The 19310-nt window shown below is 41.7% G+C and overlaps 1 protein-coding gene across 1 annotated transcript in view; it reads left to right on the forward strand.

Moving 5' to 3' along the window:
• The window catches only part of C8A (complement C8 alpha chain), a 53158-nt gene that overhangs the window by 24834 nt on the left and 9014 nt on the right, over positions 1 to 19310 (forward strand). Inside the window, exons 6-9 of the mRNA XM_030207017.1 lie at positions 2553 to 2753; positions 7208 to 7448; positions 11118 to 11252; positions 14916 to 15073. Of these exons, the coding sequence (XP_030062877.1) occupies positions 2553 to 2753; positions 7208 to 7448; positions 11118 to 11252; positions 14916 to 15073 (735 nt within the window). The remainder of the gene's footprint in view (positions 1 to 2552; positions 2754 to 7207; positions 7449 to 11117; positions 11253 to 14915; positions 15074 to 19310) is intronic.

Genomic DNA, 19310 nt, shown 5'->3' on the forward strand with positions numbered 1-19310 from the left:
CCTATGTTCATCCAACGCGTGTCAATTTGGAACTACCATCCGGCTACCGTGAGCCCAGGGCGGTAATTCCATTTTTTATGAGCATTCTGACACGCACGGCAGAAAATATTTTTCATTTTCTACTGCGTGGCGCTAACCGGTTGGTAATCGGCAGTGTATGTCCGCTGACGATTACCGCCCAGTTAACACGAAGGATCTTACTGCTAAGTCAATGGGTGGCGGTAAGGTCTCAGGCCCAAAATGGACGTACGCCAATTTTTATTTTGACACAGGTCCATTTTTTACCCCCCCACCCCAGTCCTATTTTTCAGCGCATCTTAGTAAAAGGACCCCTCAACCTGATTGATGTTCTCTGGTCAAAACCAAGGCATGGGATAGTGGGTTGTTATTTTTTGCTTCCATCATTATGCTAAAGGGCAATATAGAGCTTTGATTACTAGTTCTTTCTCAAGTCTATAGCTTCTCATACAGGAGAACTCCTGTCAACATTGGTAAGATAAAGTCCTATTCAAAGTGGCACAGGCATTGGGATACAGTTGGTTATCAGTATTCTACTTGCATAAAATTGAACTGTCTGTACACTTTTTGATCACAAAACAATGGGAAAGGAATCGAAGATTATGGGGTAATGGAAATCACCTGTATGTGGATCAGCTTGCGAAAGGAAAAGTCCAGAGACCATTATTAAATGGACTTGGGGAAAATCCACTATTTCTGGGATAAGCAGTATAGAATGTTTTGTACTTTTTTGGGGATCTTGCCAGGTACTTGTGGACCTGGATCGGCCACTGTTGGAAACAGGATGCTGGGCTCGATAGACCTTTGGTCTTTCCAAGTATGGCAATACTTATGTACTTATGTACTTATCTGTTGCAAAAATAACACATACATATAAACCAAACAATTCACATATATATTTTTGTATATATGCTTAGAGAATTTTCTTAAGGACCAGCACAGACCGATGTGGTCTTATATTGTCCAGAGGCTGCTAATCATTGCACATATTATTGATTTTTATACATGCCAATCCGTGCTCCATTTAAACAACACATTTAACTATGTAAAACACCACTTAGCTTTTATTGGTCCTGCTAAGTTTAGAGGGAACACTGGTAGGGACACTGTCTGCCTTATTTTTGAAAGAGAAAGACGCCCATATTTCGACCCAAATCGGGAGATGGGCGTCTTTCTCTCGTGGGCGCCCAAATCTGTATAATCGAAAGCCGATTTTGGGTGTCTTCAACTGCAATTTGTCGCGGAAATGGCCAAAGTTGACGGGGGCGTGTGGGAGGCGTGGTGAAGGCGGGACTGGGGCGTGTTTATCAGCCGAGGAGAGATGGCCGTCCTCGGCCGATAATCGAAAAAAAGAAAGGCGTTTTTACTGCGAATTTGGGTCACTTTTTTGGACCTTTTTTTCACGAACAAGTCCCAAAAAACTGCCCTAAATGACCAGATGACCACTGGAGGGAATCGGGGATGACCACCCCTGACTCCCCCAGTGGTCACTAACCCCCCTCCCATCCAAAAAAAAACAACTTTAAAAACTTTTTTTCCAGCCTGTATGCCAGCCTCAAATGTCATACCCAGCTCCATCACAGCAGTATGCAGGTCCCTGGAGCAGTTTTTAGTGGGTACTGCAATGCACTTCAGGCAGGCGGACCCAGGCCCATCCCCCCTACCTGTTACACTTGTGGTGGTAAATGGGAACCCTCCAAAATCCACCCGAAACCCACTGTACCCACATGTAGGTGCCCCCCATTACCCTTTAAGGGCTATGGTAGTGTTGTACAGTTGGGGTAGTGGGTTTTGGGGGGCTCAGCACTCAAGTTAAGGGAGCTATGCACCTGGGATCAATTTGTGAAGTCCACTGCAGTGCCCCCTAGGGTGCCCAGTTGGTGTTCTGGCATGTGAGGGGGACCAGTGCACTACAAATGCTGGCTCCTCCCATGACCAAATGGCTTGGATTTGGCCGGGTTTGAGATGGCCGCCATTAGTTTCCATTATCGGCGAAAACCAATGGTGGCCATCTCTAATGCCGGTGATCTCTAAGGGCGGCCCAAATGTTGAGATTTGGCCGGCCCCGACCGTATTATCGAAATGAAAGATGGCCAGCCATCTTGTTTCGATAATACAGTTGGGTACGCCACTTGACGGGGCCGTCATTAGAGATGGACACCCTTATAGATGACCGACCCCATTCGATTATGCCACTCCACGTTAGCAAATCGCTAAGTAAGTTTTTTCCAAATAGCAATGCAAATTTAATACATTTTGGTGAACCCTAGACAATTCTACAGAGCAAATATTTAAGGGAAATTGTCAGAATTTTCTCAAAGCTCTGTCTTAAGGAACTAATTTTGCACAATGTGATTAGGTTGGTATGAAAAGATGAGTAAATCTACAATGTCATTATTCCTGTCCCTTTAATAATTTATTAAGGTGTTGAAGTGTCCATGAAGCAATTTAGTCTTGTAAAGAAAATAAAATGAATTCAGGGGGAAAAAAGTAAAACAAATGATATTAAAATGATCTCTCCTATTTTATTTCAGGCTCATGCTGACTCTGGATTCTCATCTGAGTATTACGAAGATGCAAGAGATTTGCTTAATGCTATTAAGAAGGACAAATCTTTCTCTATAGGGTTAACGTTAGGAATATCATTTAGTGACATTCCTGTCGGTGTGCAGTATGGTGTGAGCAGTGAAAAGTCTGTAGGAAGTCTTCAGAACATAACAAAACATACAGAGAAGGTACTGTACATAGAATGGGACAGCAATCTCCTATCATGTTATAATCTATTACACATTCTTGGCATACTACTTGTGCTTTTTTTTATCTTTAGCGGGGGTCATACTAAGGTACAATGAAAGTTGGCCTATTACCACACCATAACGCAACTTGCGATCAACCTTGCAAGTTGTGTTACTCATCCTCCTTGGGAACATTGTGCCACTAACCTGCAACCCAACGCTCCCAGGAAGCATTCTTAAAGGGGCTGCAGCTGAATCGTGTCCCCCCTCCACCAAAGACACCCCCCGTCCACCAGACCTCCTGAATAGACCCTCACAAAAGGCTACCCTAAACATCCCACTGTAGAGCCCTTCAAAACAAACTCTTCCATTGAGGTCTCCCTCCCCGTAGAGCCTTCCTGACAATCCCAACCCTTCTGCAGACCCCCTAGGCCTACCTCTTTCAATCCCTGGTGGTCTAGGGAGCTCTGGGGTAGGAGGGGCCTCTAGTCACACCTAGCCCTGCAAGCACTGAGTTCAAAATGGTCAGCAACCTCTAGTAGTAGTCTCGCCTTTTGCTTGTATATGGCAGTTTGAACCCCTAGCGGTAGTACTGTTAAACTAGGCTACAGATAGGTAATGGCCCTTGCAGTACATAAAAGTGTGCACTGTGATTCAGAAACAATTTAATAAGTTCTTATTTCTGCATGTTTATTATACATTTGATCTACCACCCATTGGTATATCAACCATCTAAAGCCAATTTACATACGTAAAAAAGGTAGAAAAGCAGAGAGTGGAACATACAATATTAATAGGAGAGAAGTCTTGACTACTGTGAGGTTGCAGTGACCACCACCCTCACAGCTAGAATCAAGCACAGAGAAAGCAGAGCTGTCAGTTATTGAAACATTGAGAGAAATATAATAACCATCCAATATTTAAAGAGAAGTGACCATCAAAATGGCACCTAACTGGCTATCCGGCAATATTGAGTGCCAGATAGCTGGCTGTCCGGCGCTGAATATCACTGATTAGCAGCTTAAAGATAGCCCGTTATATCATCTATAACCGTCTATCTTGCGATTTTCATCAAGGAGCTGACTAAGTTTGGCAGCTATATTTGGCTGCCACAATACGTGGAATAACTTTGGCCATCTCCAACTTAACTGGCCAGTGCTGAAAATCGGCTTGACCAGTTAAGGTGAAACCGGCCAAAGTTAAACCGATTATTCAATGCCGGTCAAATTCAACGGCCCGACACTGAATATCTAGGTTCAGCAGGGACCGCGCTATCACCCGTGGTCTAATTTGGGTCTTAGGTCTTTAATACTGCTTTAATTTGGGAAAAGGACAATTCAGTTCAAAGGCTTGGTGGGAGATTATTCCACAAGGATGGGTCAATGACTGAGTACATAGAGGAGTGTATATTAATGACACTGATTTGGGGGGGAAGAATGAACTGTAGAGCCTGTTGGGAAATCTGAGTGAGTGTGAGAGTACATAAGGTATGAGTAATCGAAGCAGGAACAAAACTATTCTTGAAGAGCATATTTTATGAATGAGTGTCAGGATTTTGAAGGGGATTCATACAGATATTTGCAAACAATGATCTTGTTGTAGTTACAGTGCAATATGATTCTGGCGAGTGGGTCTTGTTGTAAATAATAATAATATTCTCCACCAATTAAATATAATGTAAAAAGTAAGAAATAATAAGTTGTAAGAAAAGGGGAATTAAATAATATATTTGTTGAATTACATTAACCTGCACTGTCAGGTTTAAGGACATGTGTTCAGAACATAAAGACCATATATTTAACTTTAAAATGTTTATTTACAATACAGGTAATGTAATAATGTTAAAAGAGAAGCAGTTTTTAGAGCTCTTTCACAAGGGAAATGTGCTACAAGATTAGAAAAGTCTAAATTATAAATTAGGCTGGATTAATGGTAACTCACTTTGATGGGGGCTGTTGGTTGGAGTGATGAAGGAGGTCCTTGCTGGAAAAGAAGTCTTTTTTTTTGCAAGTTGTTGCTGGAGCCTGGAGAGAGTCTTATCTTGGATGTGTGTGAAGTCCAGCAAGGCTCAATTTGTTTGCGGATTAATACCTTTTAAATATTTGAACGTCTGCATCATATCACCCCTGGTTCTCCTTTCCTCCAGGGTATACATGTTCAAGTCATCAAGTCTCTCCTCGTTTGTCTTGCTGCGCAAACTTCATACCATTTTTGGCGCTTTTCTTTGAACTGCTTCCGGCCTTTTTACATCTTTGGTAAGGAAGCGACAGAGAGGACAAAAAGAGCAGGGCCAGAGAGAAGAGACAGGAGAGAGTGAACTGAAAATGTTCCAGGCTTTTTAAAATTTCTTGTTGGACCATAGGCTGAAGTCAGGTGGGATGCACTCAATCCAATGAAAACTCAGGGTTAGCTGAAAACTAGTTTCATCTAGTTTTGAGATGGAGCATGGTAGCTGGTCATATGTTTTAATGACATCATAAGAGTTTCTGTCTGGCCATCTGCTGGTAGTGACAGGATTTGGCTTTCTTTTGTTAGATTAGATAGGTAGATGGGCTTTCAGTCTCTGAGTCATTGTCTGAGAATAGGTGGAGTTTCACTGTCTTTTGTTAACTCCAGTCTCTGTGATTCCTGTCCATCTTCAGATTTTTGTGTTGATTGACTGTAAGTATCCACCCGGCTAGCCTTTGTTAAGGGAGGGTGATGGTCAGAGCAATTTATCTGATACTGTTCCAATAAGCCTTTGCAGCTGTATATTTTATATATATACATTTGTATCTGATCCAGCAAAATCAATAACTCTGACAATTAAACATATCATGCTACATTGTAACTAATTTCACAGTGGTATTTTGCATAAGTTATAATCATTTGATATCTTTCACTCAGAGGCACATGAAGAGTGAGTTACAGTAATCCAAATGTCTGGAATTCTGAGAGGGTGGTAGATACTTGGAATGCTGTCCCGCACCAGGTGATGGAGATGACAACACGCAGGAATCCTGACTAGAAGGAATCGATCCAAAGAAGCTTAGCAGAAACTAGGTGGCAACAGTGGTAATTAGGAAGCGTAGTCAGCACTAGGTAGACTTCTATGGTCTATGCCCTGATTGTGGCCTGGATAGATATGGATGGGCTGGACTGGAGTTTTTTAAGGGCTTCAATTACATCTTCAGAAGTCTTTGAACAAGAACAGTGCCAGGCAGATTTCTACGATCTATGCCCTGAAAATGGAATGAACAAATCAAGATCGGTTATACACATGGTGGATCACCTCATGCCTTTATGAAATGAGTTTATCTACTAAGGCAGACTAGATGGACCATAGAGGTCTTTATCTGCCATAATCTACTATGTTACTATGAAACTGCTTCAATTTGAAAAAGCGTTTTTGTAGAATGGATGAGATATGTGACTGAAATTTCAGTTGGCTATCAAAATGCACTCCTAGAAATTTCAGGGATGTGACAATGTCAATCTGAATCCTGTCCATAGTAAGGGGTATAGATAAGGTCTGTGATAGAATAGTGCTGAAGATCAGAGTCTTTGTTTTATTCACATTCAATTTTAGGGCCCTGTTTACTAAGCTGTGCTGTAGGCGTGCTAAAAATTAGCACTTGCTAATGCTAGAGACACCCATAGCATTAGCATTGGTAGATCTACAAGTTTTTGAATGTTTATCGGAGCTAATCCATGTAGGATTAGGTAAATTAAAGAGCAAACTTTAAAAACAATGCACACTTTAACTGGAAGCCAATGGAGTTTCAAAAACAGTGGTATTACTCTTTCGAATTTAGAAGAAATATAAATTAGGTGTGCTGCCATATTGTGCAATTCTAAATTCAAAATCACTAGCTCCAATACAAACTGAATTATAATAATCCAAATGAACACACACCGTCGACTGAATTACCAATCAAAAAGACGATCAAAATTTGCCTTTGCAGTTTCCATAATAATCGAAAAACTTTAGTGGTAATTGCAGATATCTGTGGTTTGAATGTTAGATAACTATCCAAGATGACTCCCAAAATTTTGAGGTGAGATTCCACACATTAAAAGTGATTCCATTAATTACCAAATTCTTAGATGTAATTGATTTACAAGGGCTGCCCAGTATCAAAGGAATTCAAATCAATTGATTGAATCAACATCAGTAATAGTGCTAGAAATATATTCAATAATAAGGGAACTACTGTGGAACCCTGTGGAACTGGAACCCCACAAGTAAGAGAGTAAAGAGACGGGGTGACTTCCTTCCATAGGACTGTGTTGGAGCATTGGACGAGATAGGAGCGAAACCAGCACAATGCTATGTCTGCTAATCTGTTACCCCCCCTATGTAGTATGTGTAGTTTATAGCACTATATATATATCTATATATCTATATCTATATCTATATCTATATCTATATCTATATCTTAACAGTATCTTTATTTTTTTCCTTTTCCCCACAGAATACTGCTTTTATAAGATTTTTGACCAAGGTACAAACAGCTCGTTTTAAAATGCGAAGGAATAATATTGCTCTTGACGAAGACTTTCTGCTGTCCTTAATGGAGCTTCCAGAGAGATACAACTATGGGCTGTACGCCAAATTTATTAATGACTATGGCACCCATTTTTTAACTTCTGGAACCATGGGAGGCGTATATGAATATATCCTAGTGGTTGACCAAGATGTAATGAGAGCAATGGGTTTGTATGCAGTTTAAAACATTTATAGCTATTGAAAGGGGTAGAAGCACCTTTACGTTGGTTAAATCATGTCTCAAACTTCCTGCCGTGTACATCAGTGGTGCATATAGATATACTGATTACATTGATGCTATTAACCATGGAGCTAATATGCAATCGACCACAATTGGGTGCCTCCATATAGGTGCTCCAAGGCAGTGTGGTAGGAGCCTCTTCTATAGCAGAACCTGGACAACCAGATTCCGTTGTAGAATAATAGCACAACCTGGTATCAACGCACATAACATTTCTGCACCTGCAGTCAGACCAGCCATAGAGCTGGCATAAGTGTGTGCAGATGCTTGAATGAGGCAGCAATGCACAGAACTTACAGTATTATGTAAGTTATACACATAAGTGGAAGCCCCACCCATGGCTCATCCATTATCCACCTGTGTTTGCCCCCTTGCAAATATGTGCCATGTAAGTTGAGTATTTATAGAATACTGCTTAGGTGCCCTGCTTGCACGTTTGTGGGTATATGCACGTAACTGCTAGTATTCTAGACATTTACATGTGCAAAGGGCACATAAATACAGGTATCTAGATTATACAATTGCCCTTATAATTTTACAAGAACATAAGAGCAGCCATACTGGATCAGACTAACGGTTCATCTATCCCAGTATCCTGATTCCAGCAGTGGCCAATCCAGCTCACAAGTACCTGATAGAAACCCAATTAGTAGCAACATTCCATGTACCAATCCCAGGACAAGCAGTGGCTTCCCTCAAGTCCATCTGAATAACAGACTATGGACTTTTCCTCCAGGAACTTGTTCAAATCTTTTTTAAATCCAGATACACTAAGCGTCATTACTACATTCTCCAGCAACGAGTTCTACAGCTTTACTATTCTTTGAGTGAAAAAATGTTTCCTCCTACTTGTTTTAAAAGTGTTTCCCTGCTATTTCATTGAGTGTCCCCTGGTCTTTGTACTCTTTGAATGAGTGAAAAATCAATTTACCTCCACCCGCTCCACACCACTCAGGATTTTATGTGGATAGTACTGCTAAAAAAAGTATAAAGTTATGCTTATATTCAGCTGGCTTACGCATTGAAGTCTGTCAACTGAATATTCTTCACCTATGTTTTAATGAAGCCATAAGTTAAACATGTTATTGGCCTGCTATCTATGCATGTAGACTCAGAACAGACCCAGAATACTTGCTTTTGTTAGTAGTGTATAATGAAGTCAATACATATAAAGAACTTACATGTATAGTTAATGGGCAAGATTCCCACTTCAGGCACAGGCAGCTCCTTGTGACTCTGGGCAAGTCACTAAACCCTCCATTGCCCCATGTAAGCCGCATTGAGCCTGCCATGAGTGGGAAAGCGCGGGGTACAAATGTAACAAAAAGAAAATAACTGAAAATTTCCTGAAGTGCATTCAGCCATTCTACTGTAAATGGAGCTACCATTGATCGGCACCTAACACTAGAAAATCACGCAAAAAACACAACCAAAAAGATGTTCCACTCAATGTGGAAATTAAAAAGAGTAAGACCATTCTTCCCAAGGACCGTCTTCCGCAATTTGGTTCAATCATTGGTACTCAGTCATCTAGATTATTGTAATGCACTTTACGCTGGCTGCAAAGAGCAAATACCCAAAAAACTCCAGACAGCCCAGAACACTGCAGCTAGACTCATATTCGGGAAATCAAAATATGAAAGTGCTAAACCCCTACGAGAGAAACTACACCGGCTCCCACTCAAAGAACGCATCGCGTTCAAGGTGTGCACCCTAGTTCACAAAATCATCCATGGTGATGCCCCAGCCTACATGTCAGACCTGATAGACCTACCACCCAGGAATGCTAAAAAATCATCTCGCACATTCCTTAATCTTCATTTCCCCAACTGTAAAGGCCTAAAATATAAACTAGTGCACGCATCAACCTTTTCCTATATCAGCACACAATTCTGGAACGCGCTGCCGCGCAACCTAAAAACGATCTACGAACTAACCAGCTTCCGCAAACTCCTGAAGACTCATTTCTTCAACAAGACATATCACTAAGATCATGACATGTGAAATCCCCCACATGTACCCAGAATTATCTTAAAATCTTAACTTGTTATTTCACTATTATGCTTTATCATTATCATGTAACCCAAAATCCTTCTGTAATACCAATTGCTTATTCTCTTCTCATTTCCACTATTCATGATGTATTGTAAGCGACATTGAGCCTGCAAAGAGGTGGGAAAATGTGGGATACAAATGCAATAAATAATAATAATAATAACTTCTTATTTCAGCCATTTCATCACTTTTGAAAGTTGTCCTTCCTGTCTAGACAACAGTCACAAGTCATACAAGCCCATTCCTTAGCACTTCACCCAACTAGTTTTTCTTTTTTGAAAATGACCTTCTTTGCTATTCAGATTTTGGATGTTTTTTGCAAAACGTCCAAAGTCGGACTTAGATGTCATATTGAAAATGCCCCTCTTTATAAAACAGCCACCCAGAATTATCCCCAAGAGTAAACAGAAGCTAAGGATGTGTATGTACTCTGCATGGGCTACTCAACTTCACCCATACTCCATGGACGCTACAGCCCTGAGAATCTGTCTATAAATACATGCACTTGAGTCATCACCAGCCCTATTTTATAATAATAATAATTTTCCTCATGTTAAATGTACTTTACATGTTGGAATGCTTTATAAAATTACTCCCAGAGAAGGCAAATGTCAAAGCCATTTGTGTAGGTCCAAACGTTCCTAGCTGGGTAGAACTCCTGTTCTAAACCCCACACTGACCCTGGTTCAGGATCACATTAGGGTGTTGCCCTGACACCATTAGAGTCATTCTCTAGATGTGGGCTGTACTTTCCAGAAAGTAGATTCCCAGAGGCAGAAATCATGCATTCAGTGCAGTTCATGGTATGATGCTTTGAGAATGGAGGAGTAGCCTAATGGTTATAGTATGGGCTGAGAACCAGGGTAGCCGGGTACAAATCACACAGCACCTTGTGATCTTGGGAAAGAGGAAATCACTAAAACCACCGCTGCCTCAGGTATAAACTTAGATTGTAAGTCCTCCATGGACAGGAAAATATCTACTGTATCCAAATATTATGCACCTTGAGCTACTACTGAAAACAGCTTGAGCTAAATCCTGAAAAAGTTGCTTTTTCACTCACGGAAACTGGGTCTTTGAAAATTACGCACCCTCAATGCAGATAAACTCACCACTCTTGTTGTCCAAGAGTTGATGTTTTTGTTGATGTTGCTTAGAGATGTTCTTGGGGAAAGAGGAAGGATGAGCTACACGGCAATATGCTCAATTTGCTATAATCAAAACTACACACGTGATTTCTGAAAAACCAATAAATGGAAGAGAAAGCAGGTACATTCCGGCTGCATTTATCAAGGCAAAAGTACTTGTGTAATTTAACTTTGATTGCATGGTAGTTTGATTATTACTCCAAAATGGGAGGTTGACACATTTTTGAAGCATCCAGATGACAGACTCAGTTGCAGTTACCCATTACCCAGTTTTCATTTTAGTATTTAAAATAAAGAGAACAAACTGTGTTCTGAGTTATTGTTATCTCTTCTGAATGTAATGTTAGCATATTCATTTTTGGCATATTCATTTTTGCTTCTCTTGATTGCAGAGTTGAACAGTGAACAGATAAGTTCATGCTTTGGACAATCATTGAGCGTCTCAGTTGTTGACCAAGATATGGGTTTGGAGACAAGATGGACAACATCCGAAAAGAAGTGTAAAGAAAGTGGTTTTTTGAAGAGTGGTATGTTCCCCTAAAACTGACCGAGTTTAAAGACACAGAGGGCCCCTTTTATCAAGCCGCATAAAGCTCCACGCGCACCCAACGCATGCCAAAATGAATTTACCGCCCGACTACCTCGTGCCTCTTGCGGTTATTTCATTTTTGGCGCACATCTGCTACACGCGTCTGGAAAATATATTTTCTTTTCGGACACGCATAGCGGATGTGCGCCAAGTGGCATCTGACGCACGTAGGTCGTTACCACACAGATTCCTTACCGCTAGGTCTATGGCTACCGGTAAGGTCAGACACCCAAAATGGACGCTCGGCAATTTTGATTTTGCCGCACGTCCATTTTCGGCAAAAATTTTTAAAAAGGCATTTTTGGTACGTGCGCTGAAAAACATTTCTGCACGCACCCAAAACCAGTGCCTACACTATCACAAGCCACATTTTACTGCGGCTTAGTAAAAGGACCCCAGAGCTTATATCTGTGAAGAGGACTGCTACTCTCTAGTTTCTTGGTCAGCCAGTTTTCAATAGGATATTGCTTTTAGAAGCTTGCAGGAGTTTGCACATTGGCATTCATTATCACAGCACAACAACAAAAAAAATTTTCATGTGCTACTGGGCAAAAAACATTTGTCCTATACTAAATTCAGTGTGCGTATTCCAAATCCGAAGTCAGAATTGTTGTAACACGTCAGGAAATTTTGTTATGCATAAGTTTGCCCAAATGAATTAAGCACTTGGAAAGCATTGAATAATTTTTTACAGAACGAGTTTCACTCCAACAATTACCTGATCTATATCAAAGTTTTCATAGTAAACAGTATATGAAAATGCAATGGAATAACAAAATTTCAAAAAAGTCTCGTATTCCAGTTTGAAAGTCTTACTTCAGCAAGGCCCAGCACTGTTAAAAGTGCTTCAGGCATCTGCTTTTGCGTTTGTGACCAGTCATACTTTCCCGTTGCAAAAACCAGCAGTAGTCCCCCATCGTGTTGGGATTCCAGCGGCCTTGATATCTGTTCTCCATTGTAGAAATGTCTTTATGGAACCTCTCTCCATGTTTCCAATATATAATGCATTAATGTTATACGTGAATAGGCTTTGCATGTATAATTTAAAATCTAGATGTGTCAGGCAAATTCGGAGTTCATATTTGGAATCGGCGGGTTCAATTTAGTATAAATCACATGTTTTTCTCTCAGTAGCAAAATCATTGTTGCATTGTGAATTATAGTTACACTCTCAGGGGGTACGTTATCAGGCTGCATTAGGGCTTTAAGTTGTGTTATTTTCTCCTAAATGTGTTTTAAAGGGCTTTAATGCAGCTTGACTTATTTTACTGCAGTGATATTTAAGTCGCAACAGGTTACATAGTAATGAGATGCAAAACATGCAAATACATGTAAATCAGCTCATTACTATGTAAAAACCCTAATGTGATTTGAGCTATGCACTGGGCACACATCACAAGTTGTATTATGGCCCATAAATCATTGTAAAATAACCCCAGCTACAATGATTCCCAAAGTAGATTCTGCTTTGAATACATTTTTATCAATCTTGATTTTTGGGCAATTTAAATTATCATTGGGATGACTTAAAATGATAAACTTACTTTTCTCTCTATTTAGCTTTAGCAGATTAGCTGAGCCTCGATGTTCTTCTGTATCTAAACAGGATCTTATATCAGTTATATTAGTAGAAGAGAAAATGAAAGGTACCAACAATGTAATATTGTGAGCATATATAAAGGCTTTTACTCTTATATCATCCAATCAGAAACCTAGATTTGATATCATAATATATTAAATAGAATAGGAGAAATTGGTGATCCCTGTGGTACCCCACTTTCTACACTCCATGCTTTCGACAATAAACTAGACATCTTGACTCTGTAAATCCAAGCACGCAAGGAATCCCTCAAACCAAGATAAGATTTTTTCCATATATAACAATTTCACGTAATACATTTAGCAGAATGTTATGATCTACCAACTCAAATCTGCTCGGAAGGTTGAACTGTTTAATCAGCACCCTATTACCAAGACTCAAAAAAAATTCTTGTTTCTGATATCGTAGCATGCAAAGCTGATTTGGTACTAAAATATTTTCTGAAACCTGACTGGGACTTATGTAATATTCCTTAATTATCTAAATACCGTGATAACCGCATTGCCACTAATCCTCGCTGCACTTCAGCTAAAAAAGGAATCAAAGCTACTGGTCTAAAATGTGTGCCTTCAACTTTTATTCATTCTTTATTTGGGTTATTTTGGGATTGGTGTTAAAACAATATCTCCTAAAGAGGGTGGAAAAATCCTTTTTTTGAAAAGGAGAATTCGACCCATTTTGTGAGTTCTCTTAAGGAGAGAGGTGTGGTAGCCGTGTTAGTCCACTCTTAAAGGTTATCAATAGAAATCAAACAAAATAAAACATGGAAAAGAAAATAAGATGATACCTTTTTTATTGGACATAGCTTAATACATTTCTTGATTAGCTTTCGAAGGGCAAGTTATGTCCAATAAAAAAGGTATCATCTTATTTTCTTTTCCATGTTTTATTTTGTTTGATTTCTATTGATAACCTGTGAGTTCTCTTAGAAACATCAGGAACATTGTTTTCATTAGATGGGTAGAAAAGTTAGCTAATGAACAATGTGAAGCTGCATACTTTCCAATAATTGTAATAATATCATTCACACAGAGGAGTGGCCTAATGGTTAGTGTAGTGGGCGTTGATCCTTGCAACCTGCGTTTGATTCCCACTGTGGCTCCTTTTGACCTTGGGCAAGTCACTTAGGGGTCCTTTTACAAAGGCGTGCCGAAAAATGGCTTGCGGTAGTGTAGGTGCGGCTTTTGGGTGTGTGACGATCCATTTTTTTGTGCGCCTGTAAAAAAGGCCTTTTTAAAATTTTTGCCAAAAATGGATGTGCGGCAAAATGAAAATTGCCGCGTGTCCATTTTGGGTCTGAGACCTTACCGCTCCGCCAGCCATTGACCTAGCGGTAAAGACTCAAGCGTGCCAAATGCCAATTGGCGTACATCCGTTACATGAGCCCGAAAATAAAAAAATATTTTTCAGATGCGCGTATCGGACACGCGCCCAAAATGAAATTACTGCAAGAGCCACGTGATAGTCGGGCGGTAACTCCATTTTGGCATGCATTGGGCGTGCGTAGATGCTTACATGGCTTAGTAAAAAGGCTCCTTAACCCTCCATTGCCCCAGGTACAAAAACTTAGATTGTGAGCCCTCTAGGGACAGAGAAAATACCTGCATATAATGTGTACAGCATTGCGTATGTCTAGTAGTGCTATAGAAATGATTATTGTTAGTAGTAAACGTGCTCCAGATTCTATCAGCTAGAGAACCTAGCAGTTTCTATTGAACACTGGCTACCCTTTAAAAATATGCACGACTCATGGGAGAACATGAAAAATATTTTCAGCTTTGCATATATGTACCCATAAGGAAGCAGGAGTGGTCCAGTGGTCCAAATATCTAACAGCGAAGAGAAGGCTTTGACCATGAATTCAAGCCTTGACTTACTTGTCCCACTGACTCATCGCATAAACTTGGCACATCTCCCTTCTGAAGAGAAGACATTTGTCTTACGTTGGTTTTCCTGGTTAATAAATTGTTTAAAAGAAGTTACTACATTTTTCATTTTCAGATTCATCTGAACAGAAGCAGCTCATTAAAGATGTCATTTCCCTGGTTCGAGGTGGGGATACCGGCTCAAGTGCTGCTTTCTTACATGATATTAATGCTGCTGCATATCGTCGCTGGGGAAGGTCATTAAAATACAATCCTGTTGTTATTGATTTTGAGGTAAGGCCCTGTAAACTGGAAGAGTTTCCAAAGTCATGTGGAATCAAGGCATATTAGTTCTGGTCTTCTCGTATTTTAAATTAAGCGTCCTTCATAGGACATGAAATATTGAGGGGTAATTTCATAACAGGGCACCTGGTTTAAGAGGACAAGTAAGCACTGATATAAATGATATTCTATACAGAAACATAGGTGCCTACCCTGCTTATAATCGAAAGAGAAAAACGCCTATATTGCGACCCAAATCGGGAGATAGACGTTTATCTCCCCAAAACAAATAAATCGGTATAATTGAAAGCCGATTTTGGACGTTTTCAACTGCACTCCGTCGTGGATGCGGACAAAGTTGATGGGGGCGTGTCAGAGGTGTGGTGAAGGTGGAACTGGGGCGTGGTTATCGGCCGAACAGAGATGGGCGCATTTCACCGATAATGGAAAAACAAGTATGCGTTTTTAGCTAGAATTTAGGACACTTTTCCTGGACCCTGTTTTTTCACGAATAAGGCCCCAAAAAGTGCCCTAAATGACCAGATGACCACCGGAGGGAATCGGGGATGACCTCCCCTGACTCCCCCAGTGGTCACTAACCCCCTCCCACCACAAAAAATGAAGTTTCACAACTTTTTATTTTCACCCTCAAATGTCATACCCAGCTCCCTGACAGCATTATGCAGGTCACTGGAGGAGTTGTTAGGGGGTGCAGTGGACTTCAGGCAGGTGGACCCAGGCCCATCCCCCCTACCTGTTACACTTGTGCTGCTTAATGCTGAGTCCTCCACCCCCCCCCCAAAACCCACTGTATCCACATGTAGCTGACCCCCTTCACCCCTTAGGGCTATGGTAATAGTGTAGACTTGTGGGCAGTGGGTTTTGGGGGGATTTGGGGGGCTCAACACACAAGGGAAGGGTGCTATGCACCTGGGAGCTCTTTTACTTTTTTTTTTTTTTTTTGTAAAAGTGCCCCCTAGGGTGCCCGGTTGGTGTCCTGGCATGTGAGGGGGACCAGTGCACTATGAATTCTGGCCCCTCCCACGAACAAATGCCTTGGATTTGGTCATTTTTGAGCTGGGCTGCTTCGGTTTCGATTATCGCTAAAAAACAAAAACACCCAGCTCAAAAAACGACCAAATCCAATGCGTTTGCCTGGCACAAACTGTATTTTCGCAAAAAAAGATAGACGTCCATTTTTTTCGAAAATACGGTTCGGCCCGCCCCTTCATGGACCCGTTCTCGGAGATGGACGTTCTTACACATAGGCGTTCGCGTTCGATTATGCCCCTCTATGTGTCTTTATAAAATCTAACGTAAGAAGCAGAAATTGTGCCTACCTGATAGGTTCAGACATTTACACCTGCTCTTTGAGCTGGTGTAATTATTCATGACTAGATTATTCATGTACAAGTTTGATTAGCATATTTTATAATCTACTAGTAAAAAAGGCCCGTTTCTGTAAGGTATGAAACGGGCGCTAGCAAGGTTTTCCTTTGAGTGTGTATGTTTGACAGAGTGTGTTTGACAGTGACTGTGTGTGAGAGACAGAGAGTGAATGTGTGAGAGTGTGTGTGTGTGACAGAGTGTATGTGTGTATGTGAGTGAGAGAGAGATAGACTGTGACAGAGTGTGTGTGTGGGGGGGAGAAAGACAGAATGTCGATTGATTGTGTGTGTGTGTGTGTCACACACAGAGAGACACAGCGAGGCTGTGTGTGAGAGAGAGAGTGATTCGCTGTGTGTGTGAGATACCAACCCATGAAAAAATTCAGGGAAATATTAAACATTTCATGTCCTATTCTTTTTCCGCCTCCCTGTTGAGTGTATTTGATTAAAAATATGCCTTAGTTTTCTAAGAAAAAAGTATACACAATGTTCAGCCAAATACATTTCCAAGCATCCTGTATCTGGTGTGCAGCAGTTTAAAAACATTTTTTTTTTTTGGGAGGTGAAACAGCTCTTTAATCCTAAGCATTCATAGTACTGTTACTGGTACCATATCATGCCATAATAATTAGATACAACAGATGTTTTGACCTTCTTTGGGCTGTAATCTCATACCTCAACAGAATTAAATTACACTGATAGATCAGGGCACAAAATGCAAAACTTGCTCCCCATACCCCATCCTGCAGAAATTTAGTTGAATTAAATCAAAGAAGAAAAAAAGGTTATTGCACATCCATTACTTGGAAGAAACTACATTTGCTGAGTAGAGTTTCTGTTCCAAGTGTTGTTTTCATCGTCATCATCCTGAGTCCTCAATCTATAAATTTTGCCTTCTTTTTTGAACTCATCTCCATATTTCTCTGACACTCGCTTCCTGACTGTTTCCCTCTTTGGTTCTGAGGCAACGGATGCCGAAGTTTGAGGACTGTTTTGCTCACAGTTCCAGGGTCGTCGTGTCTCCCTTCCTCCCTCCCTGCCATCCACTGCCAGCTCCCCTGCTTACGAATTTTTGAAGTCTCACTTACCCAGTCGGGGTTACGACGGATGACGACAACGGCGGCGGCAGCAGCAGCATCGGTAAATGGCGTACAGGCTCGGGCCGTCTCTGTCTCTCAGCTCTGGTCCCGCCCTCATTTCCTGTTTCTGCAAGGGCGGGACCAGAGCTGAGAGACAGACGGGCCGAGCCTGTACCCCGTTTACCGATGCTGCTGCTGCCGGTGCTGCCGCCGTCCGCCATAACCCCAACTGGGTAACTGAGACTTCAAAAATTCGTAAGAAGGGGGGCTGGCAGTGGACGGGAGGGAGGGAGGAAGGGAGGCACGTCGACCCTGGAACTGTGAGCGAGGGGGGATCCTGGAACTGGGAGGGAGGGGGGATCCTGGAAGTGGGAGGTAGACCGTGAAACTCGGGGATCTGGGAGGGAGGGAGACTGTGACATGTGTGTGTGTGTGTGTGGGGGGGGGGGTTGATGTGCTTCGGGTGGGGGGAGGGGGTGGTTGATGTGCTTGGGGGGGTGTTTGATGTGCCGGGGGGGGGGGGCTTGGGTGATGTGCCGAGGGGGGGTTCTGTGGTGCCGTGCTTGTAGTTTTTTGATGCGCTGCTCCCTGCCACGAGCGGCGCACTGACAGCTGATTCCCAGGCAGGGGGAGGAGTAGGGAAACACGCGTGTTTCCCTACTCCTCCCCCTGCCTGGGAATCAGCTGTCAGTGACGTCATCCTGACTACGGAGCCTAGCTCAGCAACTCCAGGAGCCACGGACACAGGCAGTCCCACATTAGAACGTTGGTGGTGAGAATTATTATATAGGATGTGTATACTGTATACACCTACCACTAAAGTATGCACCATCATGTCATCATGTATATTTTTACACCAGTTGGTATTATATTGGAGGCAATTTACATATATATGTGGCCATATATGCATGAAAATGAATTTATGGACTTTACAAGTCCCAAATATTTCATATAGTGTGACCATTTCTTAACAACTATGTCAAAAGTCATATCAGAAGCTTAATGGTGGTGTGCATGATGTGTTTAGATGCTCAGTGGTGAACCCTATTTCTCCCTAATGTGCTTATTGCTCAATAATACACACTCCTGAGTGACAACATTGCCCTGAAATGAAAATAATTTTAAAACACACAAAGCAAAACATCCCATAAACAATGCAGGAAAGTTAAACAAAACAACAGATTTTGGCCTTGCATATGGTTCTGCGAGGAGCAATGTTCTTGAAGATAAGGTGAACAATTCATTCTGTTCTGGACATTTTGATTTGAAAAACCACAAGAACGGCCATACTAGGTCATCAAAGTTGCAGTTCTTGGAACTCAGAGCTCCGATTAGTCTTGTGATGTTATTTCTGAGGCCTTTTCCCCATAACCCAGGCTCCAAAGTGGCTGGGTTGACTTGACCAGAAGTTCTTGACTCTGAACAAGAGATCCATGAGGCACCATCCTGCTGAGATGCAGGCCTTGGCAAATATTGAGACAAAAGTTCATGCTGTTTGGAGCATTGTATGAATTTTGAATTGCAGGAGGCTGTTAGCCAAGCTCTGTTTGTAGCTCTATATGCTGGGGTCTAGCCCGTACATGAGGGCCTTTGGGGGGGGGGGGGGTGTTGTTGCCAGGGGGTTAGGTGGAGAGGGGGTTCTTTGTGGTGGACCATTATAGGTGTGGAAGGAGGGACTGCTTTGGGGGGGGGGGTGTTGTTGCCAGGGGGTTAGGTGGAGAGGGGGTTCTTTGTGGTGGACCATTATAGGTGTGGAAGGAGGGTCTGCTTTGGGGAAGTGTG

The sequence above is a fragment of the Microcaecilia unicolor genome, chromosome 6 (genome assembly GCF_901765095.1).
Source record: "Microcaecilia unicolor chromosome 6, aMicUni1.1, whole genome shotgun sequence".
Taxonomy (NCBI): Eukaryota; Metazoa; Chordata; class Amphibia; order Gymnophiona; family Siphonopidae; genus Microcaecilia; species Microcaecilia unicolor.